The following is a 19,175-nucleotide window of genomic DNA, read 5'->3' on the forward strand; positions in this document are numbered from 1 at the left end:
ATGTCATTTGATCCTGAGTTAGTCAAAGTCACATAGATGGTGAGAGTGACAGTGTCAGATCTCCAAAAATACTTGGTATTTCTGAAAAGCAATTGCCCTCTAAAAATCATAACCTCAATTAAATAGAGTGTTTATCCAAACATGATCACTGATTCATTTGGACTTCTTACAAATCTTTTCACAATTTGTGTACCTTTTCTTATCTAAAGCATATCATCAGGCCCCTATATGTCATTTTCCCAGCTCTCTATGGTTGTAGTCTCAGCCTGCTCAAACCCCTTTACCCCAGGTCTTGAGCAAATACTGATGATATGGGCAGGGCCCATAGCAGTCACATCAGTTTACATCCACAGCAGTTTAGCAAGGACCTGATGCAACAGAGAAGAGTCTGATGCTGTTTGGACCTCTCAAGCCCCAGGACTTCCTGCCCCTTCCTCTTCTCAAGCTGTTTCAGTGCATTTGATCAGGTATGCTGGTCAGTACTCAGATCCTCATCGCCCTTGTGTCAGTGCTTGCTCAAAAGGACTAGATGCCACCATGGGGACCCCGCTCACCAGTAGTGGCCTCGTCTTTTATAGATGGATTCCTCAAAATCACACTTGCCGCCTTTGTCTCCAAGATTTGGATCATGGTCTAGATGCTCCCACCCTTTCTCCTCAAAACTGCCACACCACAGTCTCACCAACCGCCAGGGTGCTCTGCCCTTTCGTGACCAAAACCCTGAAGCTAGGTGAGTTTTGCAAGCCCTATGCACGGCAGTCCCACTCCCTGATGATCCTAAGATGTAAGACCTCACAGAATTTACACTGGAGCCTAAGTAACAGTGCACCACGCCAAAGAAGACACAGTTAAACTAAACACAATCCAGGGATTCTGACTTACCGACTTCTTTTGCAACTTGCTTCGTCTGTCAGTTCTTCTAGAAATGGAAAATTTTTCAGATCAAGAAAAACTGAACAGAACTTGCCAGAATGACGAAGCTAATGACAATGATTCATTGATTTATTCAACAAAAATCACAATAATAATAATAGGCATTTACAGAGCATTGTCTCTCTTCCAAGCATTTTATATGCATTTTATTTAATCTTCACAACAATCTTATCAATGAGGCTTGGAGACTATAAGTAACATCCCTAAAGTTTCACAGCTAAAGAGATCTAAGTCTAACTGAATCCCAAACAAGTACAGCACGTGCTTGCTAGTTGCTCACGAGTATAATTTTACACTAGCCTATTACACATCCTTGGGGGTGGCCATAACCAAGATGTCAATGGTTCTCTGATGTAACTTTACATCGCCACGGGGAAAGATGGCAGGCTTTTTCCCATGGTGCATTTTGCCAGTCACCAGTGGAAGGTGACCTCTGAAGGTCACCTTAATTGGAAATGAACTAGACCTTGCATGTGGAGAGAGAATTCTACTGAAGAAGGTCCTGCTGGTTGGGGCAGACAACTTCACACTGCTTGGCAAGCCACTCCTCAGAAAGGATCTTGTTTGAGTAGAAGCCATAGTCATTGAAAAGACAGAATCATGGACAAGAGTCATTATGAGATTTAGGAGAAGGAAAAGCTTCAAGAAGAAATAATTCATTGTGACCCCTCAGACCGTCCTCCGGATAAACAGCATTGAGATTGCTCTGTGTCTGTTGTAGTCACCGAGTTAGTATTTGCAGAAATATAAAAATAAACTCTTGCTTTCCAAGGAAAAAAAGAATCTTGGGTATGGCCACCCCCAATAATGTGTAATGGGCTAGTGTAAAATTATACTAATGAGCAACTAGTGAGCACATGCTGTACTTAACAGCTCTTGTTCAGGATTCAGTTAGACTTAGATCTCTTTAGCTGCAAAACTTTGGGAATGTTATTTATAGTTTCCAAGCCTCATTGATAAGATTGTTGTGAAGATTAAATAGAATGCATATAAAATGCAGCTTAGTTGGTGATGGCACTTTCACCTTTGATCCTTCATCACCATCTGCCCAAAAGAAGCCCTGTCATGGAGCAGCCAGATTCTCATTTTAGGTAAACAGAAAAGGATAAGGCACTTCTGGCCTTGTATTTTCTCCCAGAGCACTCAGATGCTGATTATATTACAGACAAATCAAGATTTCTCAACCCTCTCCAATTCTTTCAATCAATTATCCATTTAGTGTAACTATGTGATAATGTCTAACACATAAAATTATCATGAAAAATGTGAAAGCTACTAAACTAAAAAAAAAAAAATTCTTTTTAGTAGCAAGGATTTTGTATGGGGAAGCCTGGCTTTGTGGGAAATGATTTGATAAACTTACACTGGAAACTGAACCTTAGGGGATGGATTCCATTCCAGTCAAATCTTCAAAGGAAGAGAGGAAGCTACTCTGGATAATAAGAGTGAAGAATTGGAAGTTCCTGGGAGGAAATCCTGGAAAGGAAAAGAAATTGGTACTGTGTAGAGGAAAGAGAAAACTCTCCCCTCTCCATGATGGTGCAGCTGAGGCAGAACTTTGGAAAAAGAAAATCTCTGGAATACTGACAATCGTGTTTCCCTGAAAAACCCTCCGACACCTTCAGAAACTATTCTGAATTGCTGAGTATTAATGCTTTTGTGTGAGTATGTTATTTTGAGGAGTTAAGCTCTACGTCTTGATAAGAATGTATCAAAAATAGACCTCGCACATCAACCCAGGAGTCAGAGGTCACAAAGGAGACTGACAAATGGGTCATGGTGAGAACTACAACCACCCGTGTCCATATAGCTTAACTAGCGGAACTGAAGCTGAATGCCACCTTGGTCAAGATGACTTAAAGAAACCAGTAAATAATTTCACTGCTTGCTTCAGAAAAGTATTGAAAATCAATTTATCTGAACAAATCATTTGCTTAACTGGACAAACGACCTCCTTCTCAGGACAGTAGATTGCTCCCCTGAGTAAACAATTATCAAATGACTACTTATATGTCAAGAATTGCTTCAAGAACCTTGCCTTACATTTCCACCAGACCTAAATCAACACACCAGATTCCCCAATCTCAGTTTCCCTTTACTAAAAGACTTTTCTCAAACCACTTGATCCCATAGCCCCAAGCCCTATAAATATCCTCCTGACCTCCTCTGAACCTCTAGGTTCTGAGACCTAGTAAGACTTTGTCAAGCTTACTATAGTAGGCTTAATACACAGCTTTGATTCATCAACAGGTGCTTTTCTTTAGGCAAGTCAACAGGGGCTAGTGCTGAGCCTGTCACAGACCACATACTATGATATTAACAATATAATAATAACAAATAAAGGCCTAGCAGAGGCTAACATAATACCAAATACTCAATAAATGAGGCGGCATAAAGCTACTTGCATAACTGTGGCAAGAAAGATGGTAATATCAATAAAATATCAGGTGACAAATAACAGGCCACAAGATATCCTGAGCTCAACTTGAACTTTTCCATTCCAAATGTGATATCAAATTTCTTTACCAAAGAAATTTTGTTTCTTTGCTTCTTTAGCAAAGAAATTCAAATCTAAGTACAAGAATACACAACGAATTGTTTTTACCTTAATAGTCAGGACAGAACAGAGTGATTTCAAATAAGTGACCCTTGTACTGAAAGCAGAATAAGTAACTACCTTTTTTTTAAGTCAATTCCATATTGATATTTCCAATATAACAAGGTTTCTTTTCTCCTTTCTCACAAATTAGTTTATAATCCTTTTTTTTTTCTAGTTTTGGTGTCCCACAATTACTTATTTTCATTTCAAGCAAAAATGAAAAATCACAGTATTATCCTTCCTGGAATCAGCTGCCAAGTCAGCTTCCATTCAGACAGTTCATCTTGTTGGCATCAGTCACAATCTTCCTCAAAGGAACATGAAAGAATGCACAAGTGTAAGTCTCCTAGCGTTCTAGCATCCCAAAAAGAGTCCCATACAATTAGTAAACAACAGCAATGCAAGGACTCAAAAATAATAAGTCCTTGGTATTTGATCTAAATTTTTTCACTAGTTTTTCATTTTTATAGCTTTAATGCCATGAGTTTTGTCTAGGATTTTTTTTTTTTTGCATATGTGCATCCAATTGTTCCAGCAACATTTGTTGAACAATCTATGCTCTCTCCATTGAATTACCTTTACTCTGTCAAAACTCAGTGGACTATATTTGTGTGAGTCTATTTCTGGGCTCTCTGTTCAGTTCTATTGATTTATATGGCTATTCTTTCACCAGTACCATTTTGTACTAATTACTGTGCCTTATAGTAGGTTTTCAAGTTAAATAGTATGAGTCCTCCAAATTTGTTCTTCTTCAGTATAGGGTTAGCTATTCTATGTTTTTTCCCTTTCCACATAAATTTCAAAATTTGTTGGTATCTACAAAATACTTGCTGGGATTTTGTTGAATCTATAGATGAAGCTAATAAGAAATAACATCTTAATGATATGGAGTCTTCCAATCCATGAACATGGAATGTTTCTCCATTTACCTAGATCTTCTTTGATGTTTTTCATCAGTGCATTGTAATTTACTACATAGAGGTCCTGTACATATTTTGTTAGATTTATACCTATTCCATGTTTTGGGTGCTATGGTAAATGATGTTTTTAACTTCAAATTTTAATTGTTCAGTGCTGGTATATTGGAAAGCAATTAACTTTTGTGTATTCGCCTTGTATCCTGTCACCTTGCAACACTCATTTATTAGTTCCAAGAACTTTTTGTCAGTTCCTTGAGATTTCCTGCACAGACAATTATGTCACTATGAACAGCTTAATTTCTTCTTTTCCAATCTGTATACCCTCTGTTTTCTTCGACCAATATGTTAGGTTAAATGGAAAAGAATTAAGGTTGAAGATGAAATTAAGGTTGGTAATCACCTGGCCTCCAGATGAGGAGATTATCCTGGATTATCTGGGTAAGCCAATATGAAAGCAAAGGTTCTTATAAATGGGTAATATAGGCAGAGAGAGAGAACCAGAGAGATGGCAGCATGAAAAGGACTCAGCTGACAAGGAGGAAGCAGACTGTGAGCCAAGTAGTGCAGGCAGCCTCTAGAAATTAAAAAAGATAAGGAAACAGATTCTCTTCTCAGAGCCTCCAGAAGGAACACAGAGCCTCCCTACACCTTAATTTTAGTCACTGAGACTGATTTTGGACTTATGACATCCGGAACTGGAAAATAACAAATTTGTGTTGTTTTAAGCCACCAAGTTTGTGGTAATTTGTTACAACAGCAATGGGAAACTAACATACATATCTTCTGAAAATAAGCCTGTTGTAATTTTTTGTTCTTCCACAGGTAAAGTGGTGTTTTTTCCCTTTGGCTCTTTCAAGATTTTCTCTTTGTTTTTCTGCCATTTGAATATGATATTCTGTCTTAGATCATTTTGTGCTGCTATTACAGAACACCTGAGACTGAGTAATCTATAATGAGCAGACATTAATTTGTCTCACAGTTCTGGAGGCTGGGAAACCTAAGGCCAAGGGGCTGCACCTGGTGAAGACCTTCTTGCTGCATCACAACCTGGCAAAAGGCATCACATGGATGAGAGAGAGCAATAGAGCTTGAGAGAGAAAGGTTCAGAGGAGGAGGAGGAGAAGGAGGCTGAATTTATTCTAAAAGTAAACCCACTCTTAGGATAACTAACCCATTCTCAATAATGACATTAATCCATTCATGAGGGCACAGCCCTCATGACCTAATCACCTCTTAAATGTCCCTGTCTCAACACTATTGTGTTGGAGATTAAGTTTACAATACCTGAACTTCTTACAAACCATAGCATATTCTTAGGGGTAGTTTTATGGCAATTTGTTCTGCCCAGTATTCTATGAGGATCTATTGTTTTGCTACATATTTTGAAATTGCCAAAAAAAAAAAAAGGAAAAAAGAAAAAAGATATTGTCCCCTCCCCAGTTCTTGGAAGTTCTTTTTTGTGTGTTTTTTTCTATTCTGTTTGTTTGCTTGTTCTTCATTTTCTCTCTCTGCATTTCAGTTTGGGAAGTTTCTATTTACCTATCTTCAAGCTCACTGATTCTCTTCAAGCTCACTGATACGTTGTGTTTACTGGAGCCTATCGAAGACAATCTTCATTTCTGTCACAGTATTTTTTAGTTATAGTATTTCTATTTGATTCTTAGAATTTCCATCTCTCTACTGACATTACCCATCTGTTCTTGCATGTTGTCTACTTTCTCCCTTAACATATTAATTTTAGTTATTTTAAATTTCTTACCTGGTAATCCCAAACTCTATGTCATATCCGAGTCTGGTTTTGATGTTTGCTGTATCACTTCAGGCTGTGTTTTCTCTCACCTTTCCGTGTGCCAGAGGCTTCAAGTTCTCTGGCATTCTTGCCTTTGTCTCCCATCTTTACCTTGTGCTTCCGTAACTACTCCTACTTAGACAGAGTCTGTGCCTTGCAGCTCTTTCACCTGTGATCCACTGTTATTGCTGGAGCCCCGTGGTATGTAGTAAAGTATGGGGAAAGGGAAGTGTTTTATAATCTTTAAATCTCAGCATTTTAGTGGGCCTGTGTCTCAGGACTGTGATCTTCACAAGTGTTTCTTCTTGTATAGCTTTAGGTGTAACAGGACAACTAGAAGGGACTCAAGTTAGAGAAACATCCTTCCCCCACAGCCCTCTCACAGGAGTCTGGTAAAGCCTTTCCCCTGGAGAGCAGACCTTTGTTTCTGGACATACTTCAGAAGGTTACTCGTCCCCTCCCCCTGCCAGAGCCACAGGGGTATCTTTGTCAGAACTTCACCAGGAGAACTTGGTGGGATTTCTGTAGGTATGCTCACGAAGACATGGAGGACCCATCACAGTTCGGCCCCCAGGTGTTTCTCACTCCCATGCTAGTCCACACTCAGCCTCCAGCAAGTCATCAAAATTACCATTTAAGTGTTTTAACAAGTTAATTACTCCAGTGGATTCAGGTCCAAGTAAGCAGATCTTGGCTGTGAATTTCTGGATTTGCCTACTCTCCAGATTTTATTGTGGCAGTTTGTCCTGCAAATTCCGTTCTATGATGGAACTAAAAAACTCGCTGATTTTATTTGTCCAGCTTTTCCTTGTTTTAAAGGCTGGAGTAACAACTTCCATGCTCTGTATATGTTGGAGCTAAAATTGGAAGTCTGTCATGATGGTTTTTTTTCTTTTTTTTCTTTTTTTTTTTTTCTGAGATGGAGTCTCCCTCTGTCACCCAGGCTAGCGTGCAGTGGCATGATCTCAGCTCACCACAACCTCCACCTCCCAGGTTCAAGCGATTCTTCTGCCTCAGCCTCCTGAGTAGCTGGAACTACAGGCATGTGCCACCATGTCCACCTAATTTTTGTATTTTTAGTAGAGACAAGGTTTTACCATGTTGGTCAGAATGGTCTCAATCTCTTCACCTCAGGTGATCCGCTCACCTCGGCCTCCCACAGTGCTGGGATTACAGGTGTAAGCCACCACACCCAGCCCATGATGGTTTTTTTCATTGAGGCCTCAGTTGGAAAATTCAAATGCTTGGAGCTACAATCATCTAAGAGCTTGCTCACACACATCTGATGATTTGTGCTGATGCTGAGTGGAAGCCTTACTGGAACTCTTGGCCAGAATATGCACACATGGTTTCCCCATGCAGCCTGAACATCTCAACATGATGTTGGGTTCTGAGGGCAAAAGTCTTGAGATGGAGAGAAGCCAGGTAGAGACTGCACCCTAGACTTCAAAGGATGTGACTTCATTTCCACTTCACTTCACTGGTAAGCAAAGTCACAAGCCCCCACCCAGTATTTAGGGGAGGAACATACCCTCATCTTTAAGTTGGGGGAGTGTCAGTCACATTACAAGAAGAGCATGGGGATGGGGTGAATATAGAGGTGTGATTACTTTTGGAAATTTCACCTTGTTGCAAGTTAAATATGCGGAATTCTGAGTCATCAAGAATTTTAGACCTCACCAGTCTGTGACTCTGAAATAATCTCAGAGTGACTTTTTCGTATTTATATTTTGAAAAAATATTGCAGGCTGGGCGCCTGCAAATCCCAGCACTTTGGGAGGCCAAGGTGGATGAATCACTGAAGTCCAGGAGTTCAAGACCAGCCTGGGCAACATGGTGAAACCACGTCTCTACAAAAAGTACAAAAATAAAAAATAAGCTGGGCATGGTGGTGCATGCCTGTGGTCCCAGCTACTCGGGAGGCTGAGGCAGGAGGATGGCTTGAGCCCAGGAGGCGGAGGTTACAGTGAGCCGTGATTGCACGAAATGCACTCTAGCCTGGGTGACAGAGTCAGATCCTGTCTTAAAAGAAAGAATAAAATTGCAAACTTACAGAAGAGTTGGAAAAGCTTTATATTTCCTGAATCATCTCAGAGTAAGTGGCTATCCTGATGCCCCTTCACCTCTGAATACATTCATGTGCATTACCTACCCACAAAGACATGTCCTGCTTAACCATGATACAAACCTCAAAATCAGGAAATTTAAATTGATACATTACTACTCTCTCATCTTCAGACCTCATTCAAGTTCACCAGTTGTTCTAAAAATGATTTCTACTGCACAAGGATTCAGTTTAGAAACTTGCATTGCATTTAGCCATCATGTCTCTATAATTCATTTCAGAACGAACTTGTTCTTCAGTCCTTAGTCTTTCCTTAACTTATACAACTTTGATACTTTGAAGACTACAGACAAGATATTTTGTAGAATGCTTCTTAGTTTGCATTTGTATGTTTTCTCATGACTAGAATAGGTTATGCATCTTTCACAGAGATATCACAAAAGGTGTGCTGTGTTCGTTTTCTTGCATCCTATCAGGTAGGATACCCTTTTCATTTATCTCATTACTAAGGATTTTCACTTTTATTCCTTGATTAAGATGATATCTGCTAAGCTTCTCTACCATAAAATTACTCCTTTCCAGTTTGTAATTAATAAATATTTTGTAGGGAGATATTTTGCAATGATGTGGCTATACCATTCCTCATCAAACTTTTGGTGTATTCATTTATATCAATATATACTCATGGTTTCCTATTATATTCAATAGGTCATAATACATTACTATCACTATTTATTTTGATGCTCAAATTTTCTCATATTTAACCAGTGGGAGTCCCTTCAAGCTGGTTTCTGTGCCTTTTAACATGTTTCCATCATCCTCTGAATACTTCTTTTTTTTCTAGCACTTCATGTACTTTCACTACCCCTGTTCTGGGATCAGCCAATTCTCCAAGGAGTTCTGGTTCATTCTAGCAAAGAATGGTATTTAGAAGTCAAGATATGGGTGATCAGTGTTCTCATTGTTATCGAGATGTTACTACTCCCAGGCCCCCTCAATGGACAGAGTTAGGGTGAACTAATATTTCTATCTATTATTTATTTCTATATCTACCTCTATATATTGAAGAGTGTAAGTTAATACTGATACATCTAATTCTAATTCAATATCATAGGGTTTATTCTAATTTTCTCCTTTTCTGTACTGTACCTTCCTTCAATAGTGAGGAAAACTGGCTCCCATTATCTTTAATATAATTACTTAATTAATTTCCCATCTGCACTGATATGTCTTCCCCTATGCAGATGCCATTCTTACTTCACTCTAACACTCATGCTGGGCCATCCTAGGACACAGATGTCCTCCTCACCTTGCCTGGACTCTGACACCCTACTCCAGGCCATTCTTCCACATGGGCACCTCCTTGCTAGGCTAAGGTTCAGAGGACCCATATCAGGCTGCCGCACTGTGATAGACTGCATAATGGACCCCCAAAGATGTCCACATCCTAGTCCCCTGAATCTGGGACTGTTGATTTATATGGCAAAAAAAAAAAAAAAAAAAAAAAAAACTTCTCAGTTAAAAATCTTAAGAAGGAGGAGACAATATCCTGAATTATTCAAGAGGTCTTAATGTAATCACAAGGGTCCTTATAAGAGGAAATCGGGAGTATCAGAGTCAGAGAGAATGAGAGAGCCTGGAAGATACTCTTCTGCTGGCTTTTAAAAAGGAAGAGGCCACTAGCTGAGGAATGAGAGTGGCCTCTAGCAGTTGGAAAAGTCAAGGAAACAGATTGTCTCCTAGAGTCTCCAGAAGGAACAAGCCCTGACGATGCCTTGATTTTAGCCCACTGAGCCTAGTTTTGGATTTCTGTCCTCCATGATGATAAGATAATAAACGTGGCTTTTTTTTTTCAGCAACTAAGTTTGTTGTCACTTATTACCAAAGCAATAGGAAACTAATATGCTCACCCACCTCTTCAAGGACCTTCTCCTCATTCTGCTCAGGTTCTGACACCTTCCACACCAGGTTTCCTCCCTACACACTGTGCCTGGAATTTGGCTGCCCATAGTGGGCAATTACAGATATCTACCTTACTCTGATGCACTTAATTGATTTAGAATAATATTGTTCAAATGGGAAGAGAGAGGAAGAGAAGAATGAAGAGAACAGGATAAGAAAGAACAGGAAAATCCATTGACACTTCATGCTCAAGTTTTAATCACCAAAAATTGCCCCACCAGCAAGCATATGCCAGCAATTTCTGAAAGTCACTAAGGGTGAAAGCTATACGATAAGGGCTCTCCCACTGCAAGCCCAGGCTGCCGTCCCAGCTGCTTACAAGATTAGGGAGATACCTGCCCCTGCTGGCATTGGGAGAGGAATCAGCCCCCAAGGTGTCTTAGTCTAAAGCATGGTCCATCCCTCCTACAAGCTCCATCACACTTCTGAAACTAGGTGTGTTCATAAGAGAAGAAACATACAACATAGAGAATAATTGACAACCACTGCATAGGCCAGTCTCAACTCAAGTTCTCTTAAAGGATCTTCTCCCTGTCTCATTCCCTGCTATAATCACAGCACCTAATACAGTTTATATCTCTTCATGTCTCACAGTCTGGGCCAAACTGAGACCAACCTCAGAGAGAGGGAATGTTTTATCCAGCCCTAGACTAAAATTTATCTCCTGGGGCTTCATTACACATGGTATGATTAATCACTGCTCAAGATGATCGATGGTGGGAATTTCCAATCCCTTCCCCAGAAGTATGGTCTAGAACTGTGGTCCAGGCAAGACAGCTTCACAGTAGCCCTCCATCTGTTTATACATCAAAGTCTGCATCAATGAATCTTAATTCAAACAAGAGTGGAGACACCAGTAGCAGATCATATTAGCTGTAGTTGTGCCAAAATTAACCAAATTTACTTCCAATCTTGCTTCATCAAAGATTCAAAAGTTTTAGCATCAGATCTCACCCACTGTCACTTAGTTACCCAATAATCAAAATAATGACCCCTGATTATTGTCAATGACTCAAATGATCCTTTGTGTGATCTATTTCACATAATCCTACTGTTGCTGTTGGCGGGTTATGTGAAATTGTTGAGAAGGAAGCCCCAGATGTCTAAACCTCTCTATCCTTGACATTCATGATCTTGCCACCACTACATGTTCCACAGCTGGTAGAACTAATCTCACTATATCCATTATCTTGTTTATGTCGGTGATCATAAGAAGTCTCAGACTCACAACACATCCCTATGCACATTCCCTTTTATGACAGCCTCTCTTACTTTGTCTCACTGGGTCTTCTGGAATTTACAGCCCAGAACTAACCAAATCCATCATATCCTCAACTTCCTCCTTCTCAAAAGATAAACTGGCCCTCCCCTAAGGACATTGCTTCCCCTGAATTCCTCTCAAGTGTGGCTGATTTTCTCTTCCGTCTTCTGGGCCCAGCACACTGGTCTGCTGGTTCTTCTACCACTCCAGGAAAATCTCTTCAGAGCCTTTACAAGGATATACCTTTTGCCTGGAATTCAAATAGCTACCTCACTTACTTCTTAAAGCGCTTCCTCAAATGGCATCTCCTCAATAAGGCCACATATAATTACCCTTTTAAACCTCTAGCCCTCCCACTCCACCATACATAGGACTCCTAATTTCCCTGTCCTGCTCTCCTTTAACTATTTTTCCATGACACCAATCACCTTAGAGAATGCCATGCAATAGACTCACATATTATGTATTTTGTTCATTGTTTATCTGTCCCTTGCTTAATTTCAAATTCCCCAGGGGCAGGGATCCTTGGCTGTTTTGCTTGAGTAAGGTATCTCAAGGTCTACAACAGCACCAGGCACATAGTAGGTACTCCAATAAATATTTCTTGAGTGAAAGAATCAATTCGTACCACAATATTATGAGGAACACACAATTATTTTTCTTTTTCAGACAATAAAGCTGAAACTTAGACAATATACATAATGTACTAAAGGTCACACTACTTGTAATGGAATAACTTGGATTCCAATCCAAGCCTTCTCCCTAGAGCTTACACCCACTACTCCACACCCACTGGTGTTTGCCAGCATTGGATGAGGGAGAGGAAGATTCTGAAATGAAGGAGGGAATAGGAAGGTGGAGAAGGGGCTAGAAATAAATCTCTGTGTGCCAAGCTAAGCAGTTTAAACTACATTCCATAGCAGAACCTCTGAATTGAATAGTGACATAATTAAATCTGTATCTTAGAAAGATAATTCAAAGAGCTGCTAACTGGAAAAGCGAAAGCCAACAAAATGCTAGTGGAAAGAAATACCACATTTAATGGAACCAAATGCAACTCTAAAATTTCCACAGCTAAGAAGACTCCCCTCCCTACTAATTCATTAATAGGTAGTTCTTTCACTCCAGTTCTCACTTAGAAAAAGTCCAACACAGCATAAGTAGTTGTGAACTTACACTTTATTCATATATATTAGATATTGATAATCTTAACAAATGAGTTACTTTCCATTTGGGTACAGTCACAGTTGTCAACAATATTTGGAAGCACCAGGCATGAAATCTCCTGAGATGCTATGTTTTCATCAGGGTCACCTGACACATTCAAGTTCTGTCTGACATGCCATTAAAGCACTGGCTCAGATTGCAGGCATATTTTCAAACCGGCAGTAACTGGATAGTATCACTTCACTTATAAGTGTTCATTGTATCATCAAGTGAAATAAACACACAACCCACGGGATCTTGCTTAGGTTGGCTGCCTAGTTGGCCCCTGAGATAAAGCCTTGTAATCACATAGCCTTGCCTAATTAGTCAGAAAACAAAGGATTAAGTGAGACAGTCACAGGATATAGGAATTATAAATAATACATATATTAATAGATATTCATTTTCATTACACAAAAGTTGCTATTATAAATACTTATTTGATTGATGAGTCTAAAAATATATTCCCCATATAAATAATGTTAAATATTAATAAATAGATTTAGATTTAAAATTCAAATATTGCAGGCAGGACAACCATTACTGGGATGCTCTTCGACCTCGAAACAGCATCTGACTCCTTTTTCGCTTCCCCGTTTTAACTGCTGGCGACAGTTCAGCCATCACTTGGATGAGTTCATGTATTGCTTTGCGTTGGACATTCAAGTCAGTTACCTATTGAGAAAGAAAAGAGCAAAATTAATTTCAGGCACATAAGCCATCAGGATATTCTGCTAATGTCATGATGGTCAGTGAAAATAAAAGTATTCCTTTAAAAAATGGACCGTATTACCTTAATATACAATATTTACTTCTTCAGCAGTTGAAGCTAAAAATTACAATTACATTTCTAGTTGTGCTATAATGTGGTGGAGTCCATCACATATCTTTAAATCTACTTCTATAGGATTCTTGAAATTATATAGTGAAAAGACTCCTGGTGTGGAGTCAGCATAAAAAGGTGGGTTTGAATCTCATGCATGCAATAATTCTGACCTTGAGCCAGCTACTTAACCTCTCTGACCTTCTATTTTCTCATCTAAAGGAGGATGAGACTGTTTCTATGACCTCTCTATCATCAATCTACCAATTATATCACTTTATACTTTAGTCTCTCCTGTATGCATCAAATGAGTAACTATAGGTCAATGATTCTCACTGTTGTGCATAGCAGATTAACCCGGAAACCTGTTAAAGACCTCAGAGATCCAGGTGCATGAAGTGGAAGGACTGTGCCCTGTGCATTCACTAAGCTCCCCAGGTGATTCTGACATCCACCTAAGTTTGAGAACCACTGATCTAGGTTAGGTACCCTAGAAAACACCAAATCCAAAACGAGTGAAAACTGTAATTTTTAATTTCTCCCAGATTAGGTCAGTCTCTCAATTTCCATAATAGATTTTAAAATAAACACCCCCAATCATATTTATATATGGCTTACTGATATATAAAGTTTAAAAGTAGGAATTGCAACAACTTTTCCAGTACCCTGCCTTCTAGGCAAGCAAATTGAACTACTTGCATTTCCTCACTCTAACCAATAGGGCCATTTAGATGATGCTTCATAAAATGTGGACCATTTACCTTCCTCTTGGCTCTGCCATTACATTTTTTCTAATCTTGGGAACACTATGGCTACCTCACCACATTTCTGAGGATGGCTGGGGGATTACAGCTAAAGACTAATTGTCAAAGGGCATAACATGCATAAAATGGCTTAGCAACTGAGCCAAAGAGAATAATAATTAATAGAGCTCACTCAAGATTGCCCATCAGGAAACAGGAGGTTTGTAGCTTCCAGAAGGAAGAAACCAACAGATTTTTTTTCATTTTTTTAAGTCCCAGTTCCTGCAGAGTAGAAAACATTTTCGACAAGCTGTGTGTTTGCAAGTGACAGATTTTACTTTCCAATGTTCAAATCATCACCAAGAAACTAAGAGACTTATCCAGGACTGAACAGTAAACCAGGGGCACCACTGGATTAGAAACAAGTGCCGAGTGTCTAGTTTATAACCAAAGGAGACCTGTTGCCATGTCTCTCCTTTCTGTTTCTGGGGGCTTACATGAGAGGAGTGAGAGGCAGGCCCAGCAATAGTGAAAGCTGAGCACAAATCCTAAGAACACAAATGCTAGCTTGAAGACCCAGTCCCTCTCATTTGAGCCCATTTGTATCAAAGTCAACCCCAAAGGAATCTAGAGGCCTTTGTCTTCTAGAAAACATTTTGAAAAACATGATTTGTCTTTATGCCTCAATGTTATCTTTCTGTTTATAGAAGCCATAACTTAAAGATACAAGTTCATGAGGTAAGACTTAGGAGTCTAAGGAGTTCTCCAGCTGAGATATTCTGAAAGTTGATAGCGAGTTGATAGAACAATCTTTTCATAAGGTATACATTCTATCTATTTTTCCCTAAAAACAAACAAACAGCAACCATTCTTGCTTCTAACTGGGCAGTACAATCTGATAGGTTGGCTAGAGACTTGCAGTGGGGTGTCCCTGGTACCTATTCAAAGACTGTAGCTTTCTTCTATCTCATTCTCATTTTCTATTCTTTGCATTGTAGAGTTTTGGAGCAAAGAAGGTCATCAAACTTATGCAGTGAACCTAACAGTTTCCTTTTAAGATGAGGAAACTGAGCCCCAGCCAGCCATGTGATTCATCACAGTTCCTTGGTGGCTGAGTTGGGAGGAGAACACACATCTTCTCAGCTCCTCCCACTGCTCTTTCCATTAAGACAGACAGCCTCTCATTCAAAGTAAGAGAATTTCCATCATATGAGCAAGGGACAATGAGAGAACTGCTTCTCAGTACTCCCCGCTGCTTCCTCACCTACTTCCTCTTCACTGGATTTGTCAACTCACCTGTCTTTACGCAATAGTTACAATGCCAGCATTTTTCTACATTACATACTTCAGCGATTCTCTTACTGGCTTTGCAAAGTCACCCAAACACGAATGGAAATAGTAAGGTAGAGTTTCAGCCATGAGTTGAGTTCATAGCTTTAGCAACTGTTAAATAGCTAATGTCTACTTTCTGGAGAATAAATGCTTTGCAAGACCCTCGGCAATGAAACCAAAGAAAGAATTTAAATAGCCTCACCGAATAATTAGTCAGCTTTTCGAAGTCATCTCGTTTCTTTTTGTTGCTATTGAAAAACTTGACATTCATGTCTTCCTTGATGGTCTCCACACTCTTTTGGATGCTCTGGTCATCTTTAAAGTTTTTAAAAAGTTTGAAGTAAAAGGAGACAATTTGGCTCTGCATTATTTTTCTGTCACTCTCCTTGGAAGGAAAGAGCACAAACAGAGGATGATGTGAATTTATCTATCAGAAAGCAAGCAACAGGAAAATTAGCCAAATGGGAATATTCAGCTTACCTCTTTCCAATTCTTCAAAATGCCTAAGAAAAGAGTTCCATTATCTGCTACATCTGAATGACCTGCATTCTAAAAAAGAAAAAGAAAAAATTGGTTTACAATTAGCCCATAAATTGCCTTAAAAATACATTTCAAGTTTCATTGAACTCAGATGTGACAATATTCACTGATTTCCTTTTCAACTCTTCCGCTTAGTTCTAACAATAAGTATTCCCAAAAGGCTTATGTGAGATATAGACAAAGACTATTATGCTCTTTTAGCTTTTTTATTTCCCAATACAGCCATTAAATTGCAATGTCACAAATGAGCTCAACAAAGCTGATGATACTCCAAAGGTCCCAAAAACTATAGTAAGCTAAAGAAAGTATTTTCAAGCTAGGCTAAAAAATACAAAAACAAAAAACAGCAAAGCCACCCCACTATAAAATACTGCCCCCCAATGGTACAGGTTTCTATTACATCTACTGTGCCTTCCTGTAGGGTATTATTATACGAGCTTTAAAAGATAGTTCCAAACATGTGCGAGTGTGTGTGTGTGTGTGTGAGATTTGATTTTGTGTTGTAAGAATAAAATCAATTGTGAATGTCTGAATATTATTATGACAGCTATAATTATAATAGCTAAGTTTTAAACAAATAATGAAATATTTAAAATGTAAAAACTTTTCATTAACCATCAATAAAATTTTAAAAGAAACTCAAAAAATTCACTTAAAATTTTTAAACATTCCTTAGCCAGAATCATAATTCTTCCAAAATCCCAGTGAGCAACGAAGTTCAGGAATACTTCACAAGTAATATAGATAGAGAAGCAGAATGTTGAAATCACTCTTTGGAGAAAATCACCTATCAGTTATTTTTTTAAGCCAAAGCTTTAAGGACCTTTTTTACTTTAATTTGTAAATGTTTCCTATTACCTTTTTAAGGCTAATCTTGACCTTAGAGTCTGAGAAGTCAAAAACTAACAACCAATCATTTTTTTCAATCTGCATACTCCTTGACTATCACAACTGAATGAGTTCCCACCACAAAATTATTAACATCATTATGCTTCATACCCATATTATGCCCATCTTTTGGAAAATTCATAAATCCCTTTTAAGTCTCTATACAAACTGAGCGGAAGGTTAAAACAATATCTAGATTATTTAGTCAAGGAACTCATCTAGTCAACAATTAACAAAATAACACCAAATCTCAAAATGACTGCCTACAAGAGATGACAGCCTATCAGAGATGCTACAGCAAGTCGATATTCAGTCATTTTCAACCACAAACAAGTACTATTAAAAAGTCATACTTACAAAATATTTCTTAAGGTTTTCTGCTTCTTTTACATATGGGTCCTGGCAGTAACAGCCAAGAGAACCCAAAACGATGCAGAGCTGAAAAGCCAAGATATAACTTGTATATTTCATCGTTTCCGAGAGAATTAAGCCAAAGAAGTTGAAATCAGTAGTTCTTGTATCAAGCTGATCAGGTCCAAAGGACTTAACTGATCTTTCTCTTCTAATAGCTGATCTTCAGATGATCAGAACAATGTGCTGCACCTCCTCTGGCTGCTGGTATTTATACCTAATTGAAGTCTCCTGAGGATTACGTATTTTCACAAGTTTTTTAAGATGAGATGGTGACAGATAGGCAGGGATGCTAGTTTGTATTAATAACTAAGGTTTTGTGGCATTTGGGTGTTGTAGTTAGAGTTTCCTTTAGACTCCTTGGGTCCTTTGACGATGAGACAGACCCATTATGCCCACCTGTGCCATTCTGGTGGGATTCTTTGAAGGCACTTTTACTTCACACCATTCAAGGACTGGAAATTTTTTTGCACCTCCCCACTTCGCCCTGGTAAAATGTTGACTCTTCATTCACAAAGCACATTGATCATTTGCTTGTGGTTGGGAACAAGTGAAAAACGAAATTCTAGGGCCTCTCAAACCTTTACAAAGGGGCAGCCTTTTAAAATTTTTCTTGCAAATGACCAGAAAGCAAGGAAAGAATGTGGTTAAAAGAACAATTTGGTGAGGAAGTCCTTCATCAGAGTTGGTTAGTAAAATATCTACCACAAGTTTCAAATTGCTCTAGATCAGCACTGCCCAGTAGAAATATAATACAAGCCACACAGGTAAATTTAAATGATCTAGTAGCCTCATTAATAAAAGATTTTTAAAAAGGTAAATATAATTTTAAAATATATTGTATGTAAACCAATATATCCCAAATATTACTTCAGTATGCATCAATATACTACATTATTAATAAGGCATTTGACATTCTTTTTGTCATATTAAATCCTTGAAATACAGTGTAGAGAATATTCCCAGAGGGAGTTCCAGACGCAGTGGCTCACACCTGTAATCCCAGCACTTTGGGAGGTCGAGGCGGGTGGATCACAAGGTCAGGAGTTCGAGACCAGCCTAGCCAATATGGTGAAACCCCATCTCTACTAAAAATACAAAAAAATTAGCCAGGCATGGTGGTGTATGCCTGTAATCTCAGCTACTAGGGAGGCTGAGGCAGGAGAATGGCTTGAACCCAGAAGGTGGAGGTTGCAGTGAGCCGAGATCGCACCACTACACTCCAGCCTAGGTGACAGAGTAAGACTCCGTCTCAAAAAAAAAAAAAAAGAAAAAAAGAAAAAAGGAAAGAAATACAGTGTATATTTTAAGCCTACGGTGCATCTCAATTTGGTCTAGTCATATTTCAAACGCTTAATGGGCACATACTGCTAGGTGCTACTATATTGAACAGCATAGCTCTAAACAATTTATTGTTCCAAATAATCAGTACTAACAGAGAATCTTTTTAACTTTTTATTTCTTTGTCTTTCAGATACAAAAAAAAATAGGATTCTTTCTCCTCCTTTGTAATTTATTTATGAAGTACAACACTTTGGGATGGCACAAAAAGCCCTCCACTCTTTGGTTCAAACCCACTTTGCATTTCTACCTGCACTGTGTACATAACAGTATTGCAGTTATGGGGCAAACTTGATTCCTGACTCCTCTACTATCTAGCTATATGATTGTGAGTTAGCTTCTTAAATCTTCTATGACTCAGT

At 38.8% G+C, this 19,175-nt stretch overlaps 2 protein-coding genes across 2 annotated transcripts; one reads left to right on the top strand and one right to left on the bottom strand.

Moving 5' to 3' along the window:
* Positions 1-537: 537 nt before the first annotated feature.
* MRPL21 (mitochondrial ribosomal protein L21) lies at positions 538-1,654 on the top strand. The gene is given in 3 exon segments (XM_014347229.1): positions 538-730; positions 1,292-1,370; positions 1,372-1,654. Coding segments are annotated over 3 exon segments (555 nt in total).
* Positions 1,655-12,762: 11,108 nt separating this feature from the next.
* Positions 12,763-17,626, bottom strand: IFNG (interferon gamma). Its single transcript, XM_003808705.4, has 4 exons — positions 17,419-17,626; positions 16,114-16,182; positions 15,836-16,018; positions 12,763-13,410 (listed from the first exon to the last, which is right to left on the bottom strand). The coding sequence occupies exons 1-4, from the start codon at positions 17,530-17,532 to the stop codon at positions 13,276-13,278; spliced, it is 501 nt and encodes a 166-aa protein (XP_003808753.1). The 5' UTR covers positions 17,533-17,626; the 3' UTR covers positions 12,763-13,275.
* Between the last annotated feature and the right edge of the window lie 1,549 nt (positions 17,627-19,175).

Source organism: Pan paniscus, chromosome 10 (assembly GCF_029289425.2).
Source record: "Pan paniscus chromosome 10, NHGRI_mPanPan1-v2.0_pri, whole genome shotgun sequence".
NCBI lineage: Eukaryota > Metazoa > Chordata > Mammalia > Primates > Hominidae > Pan > Pan paniscus.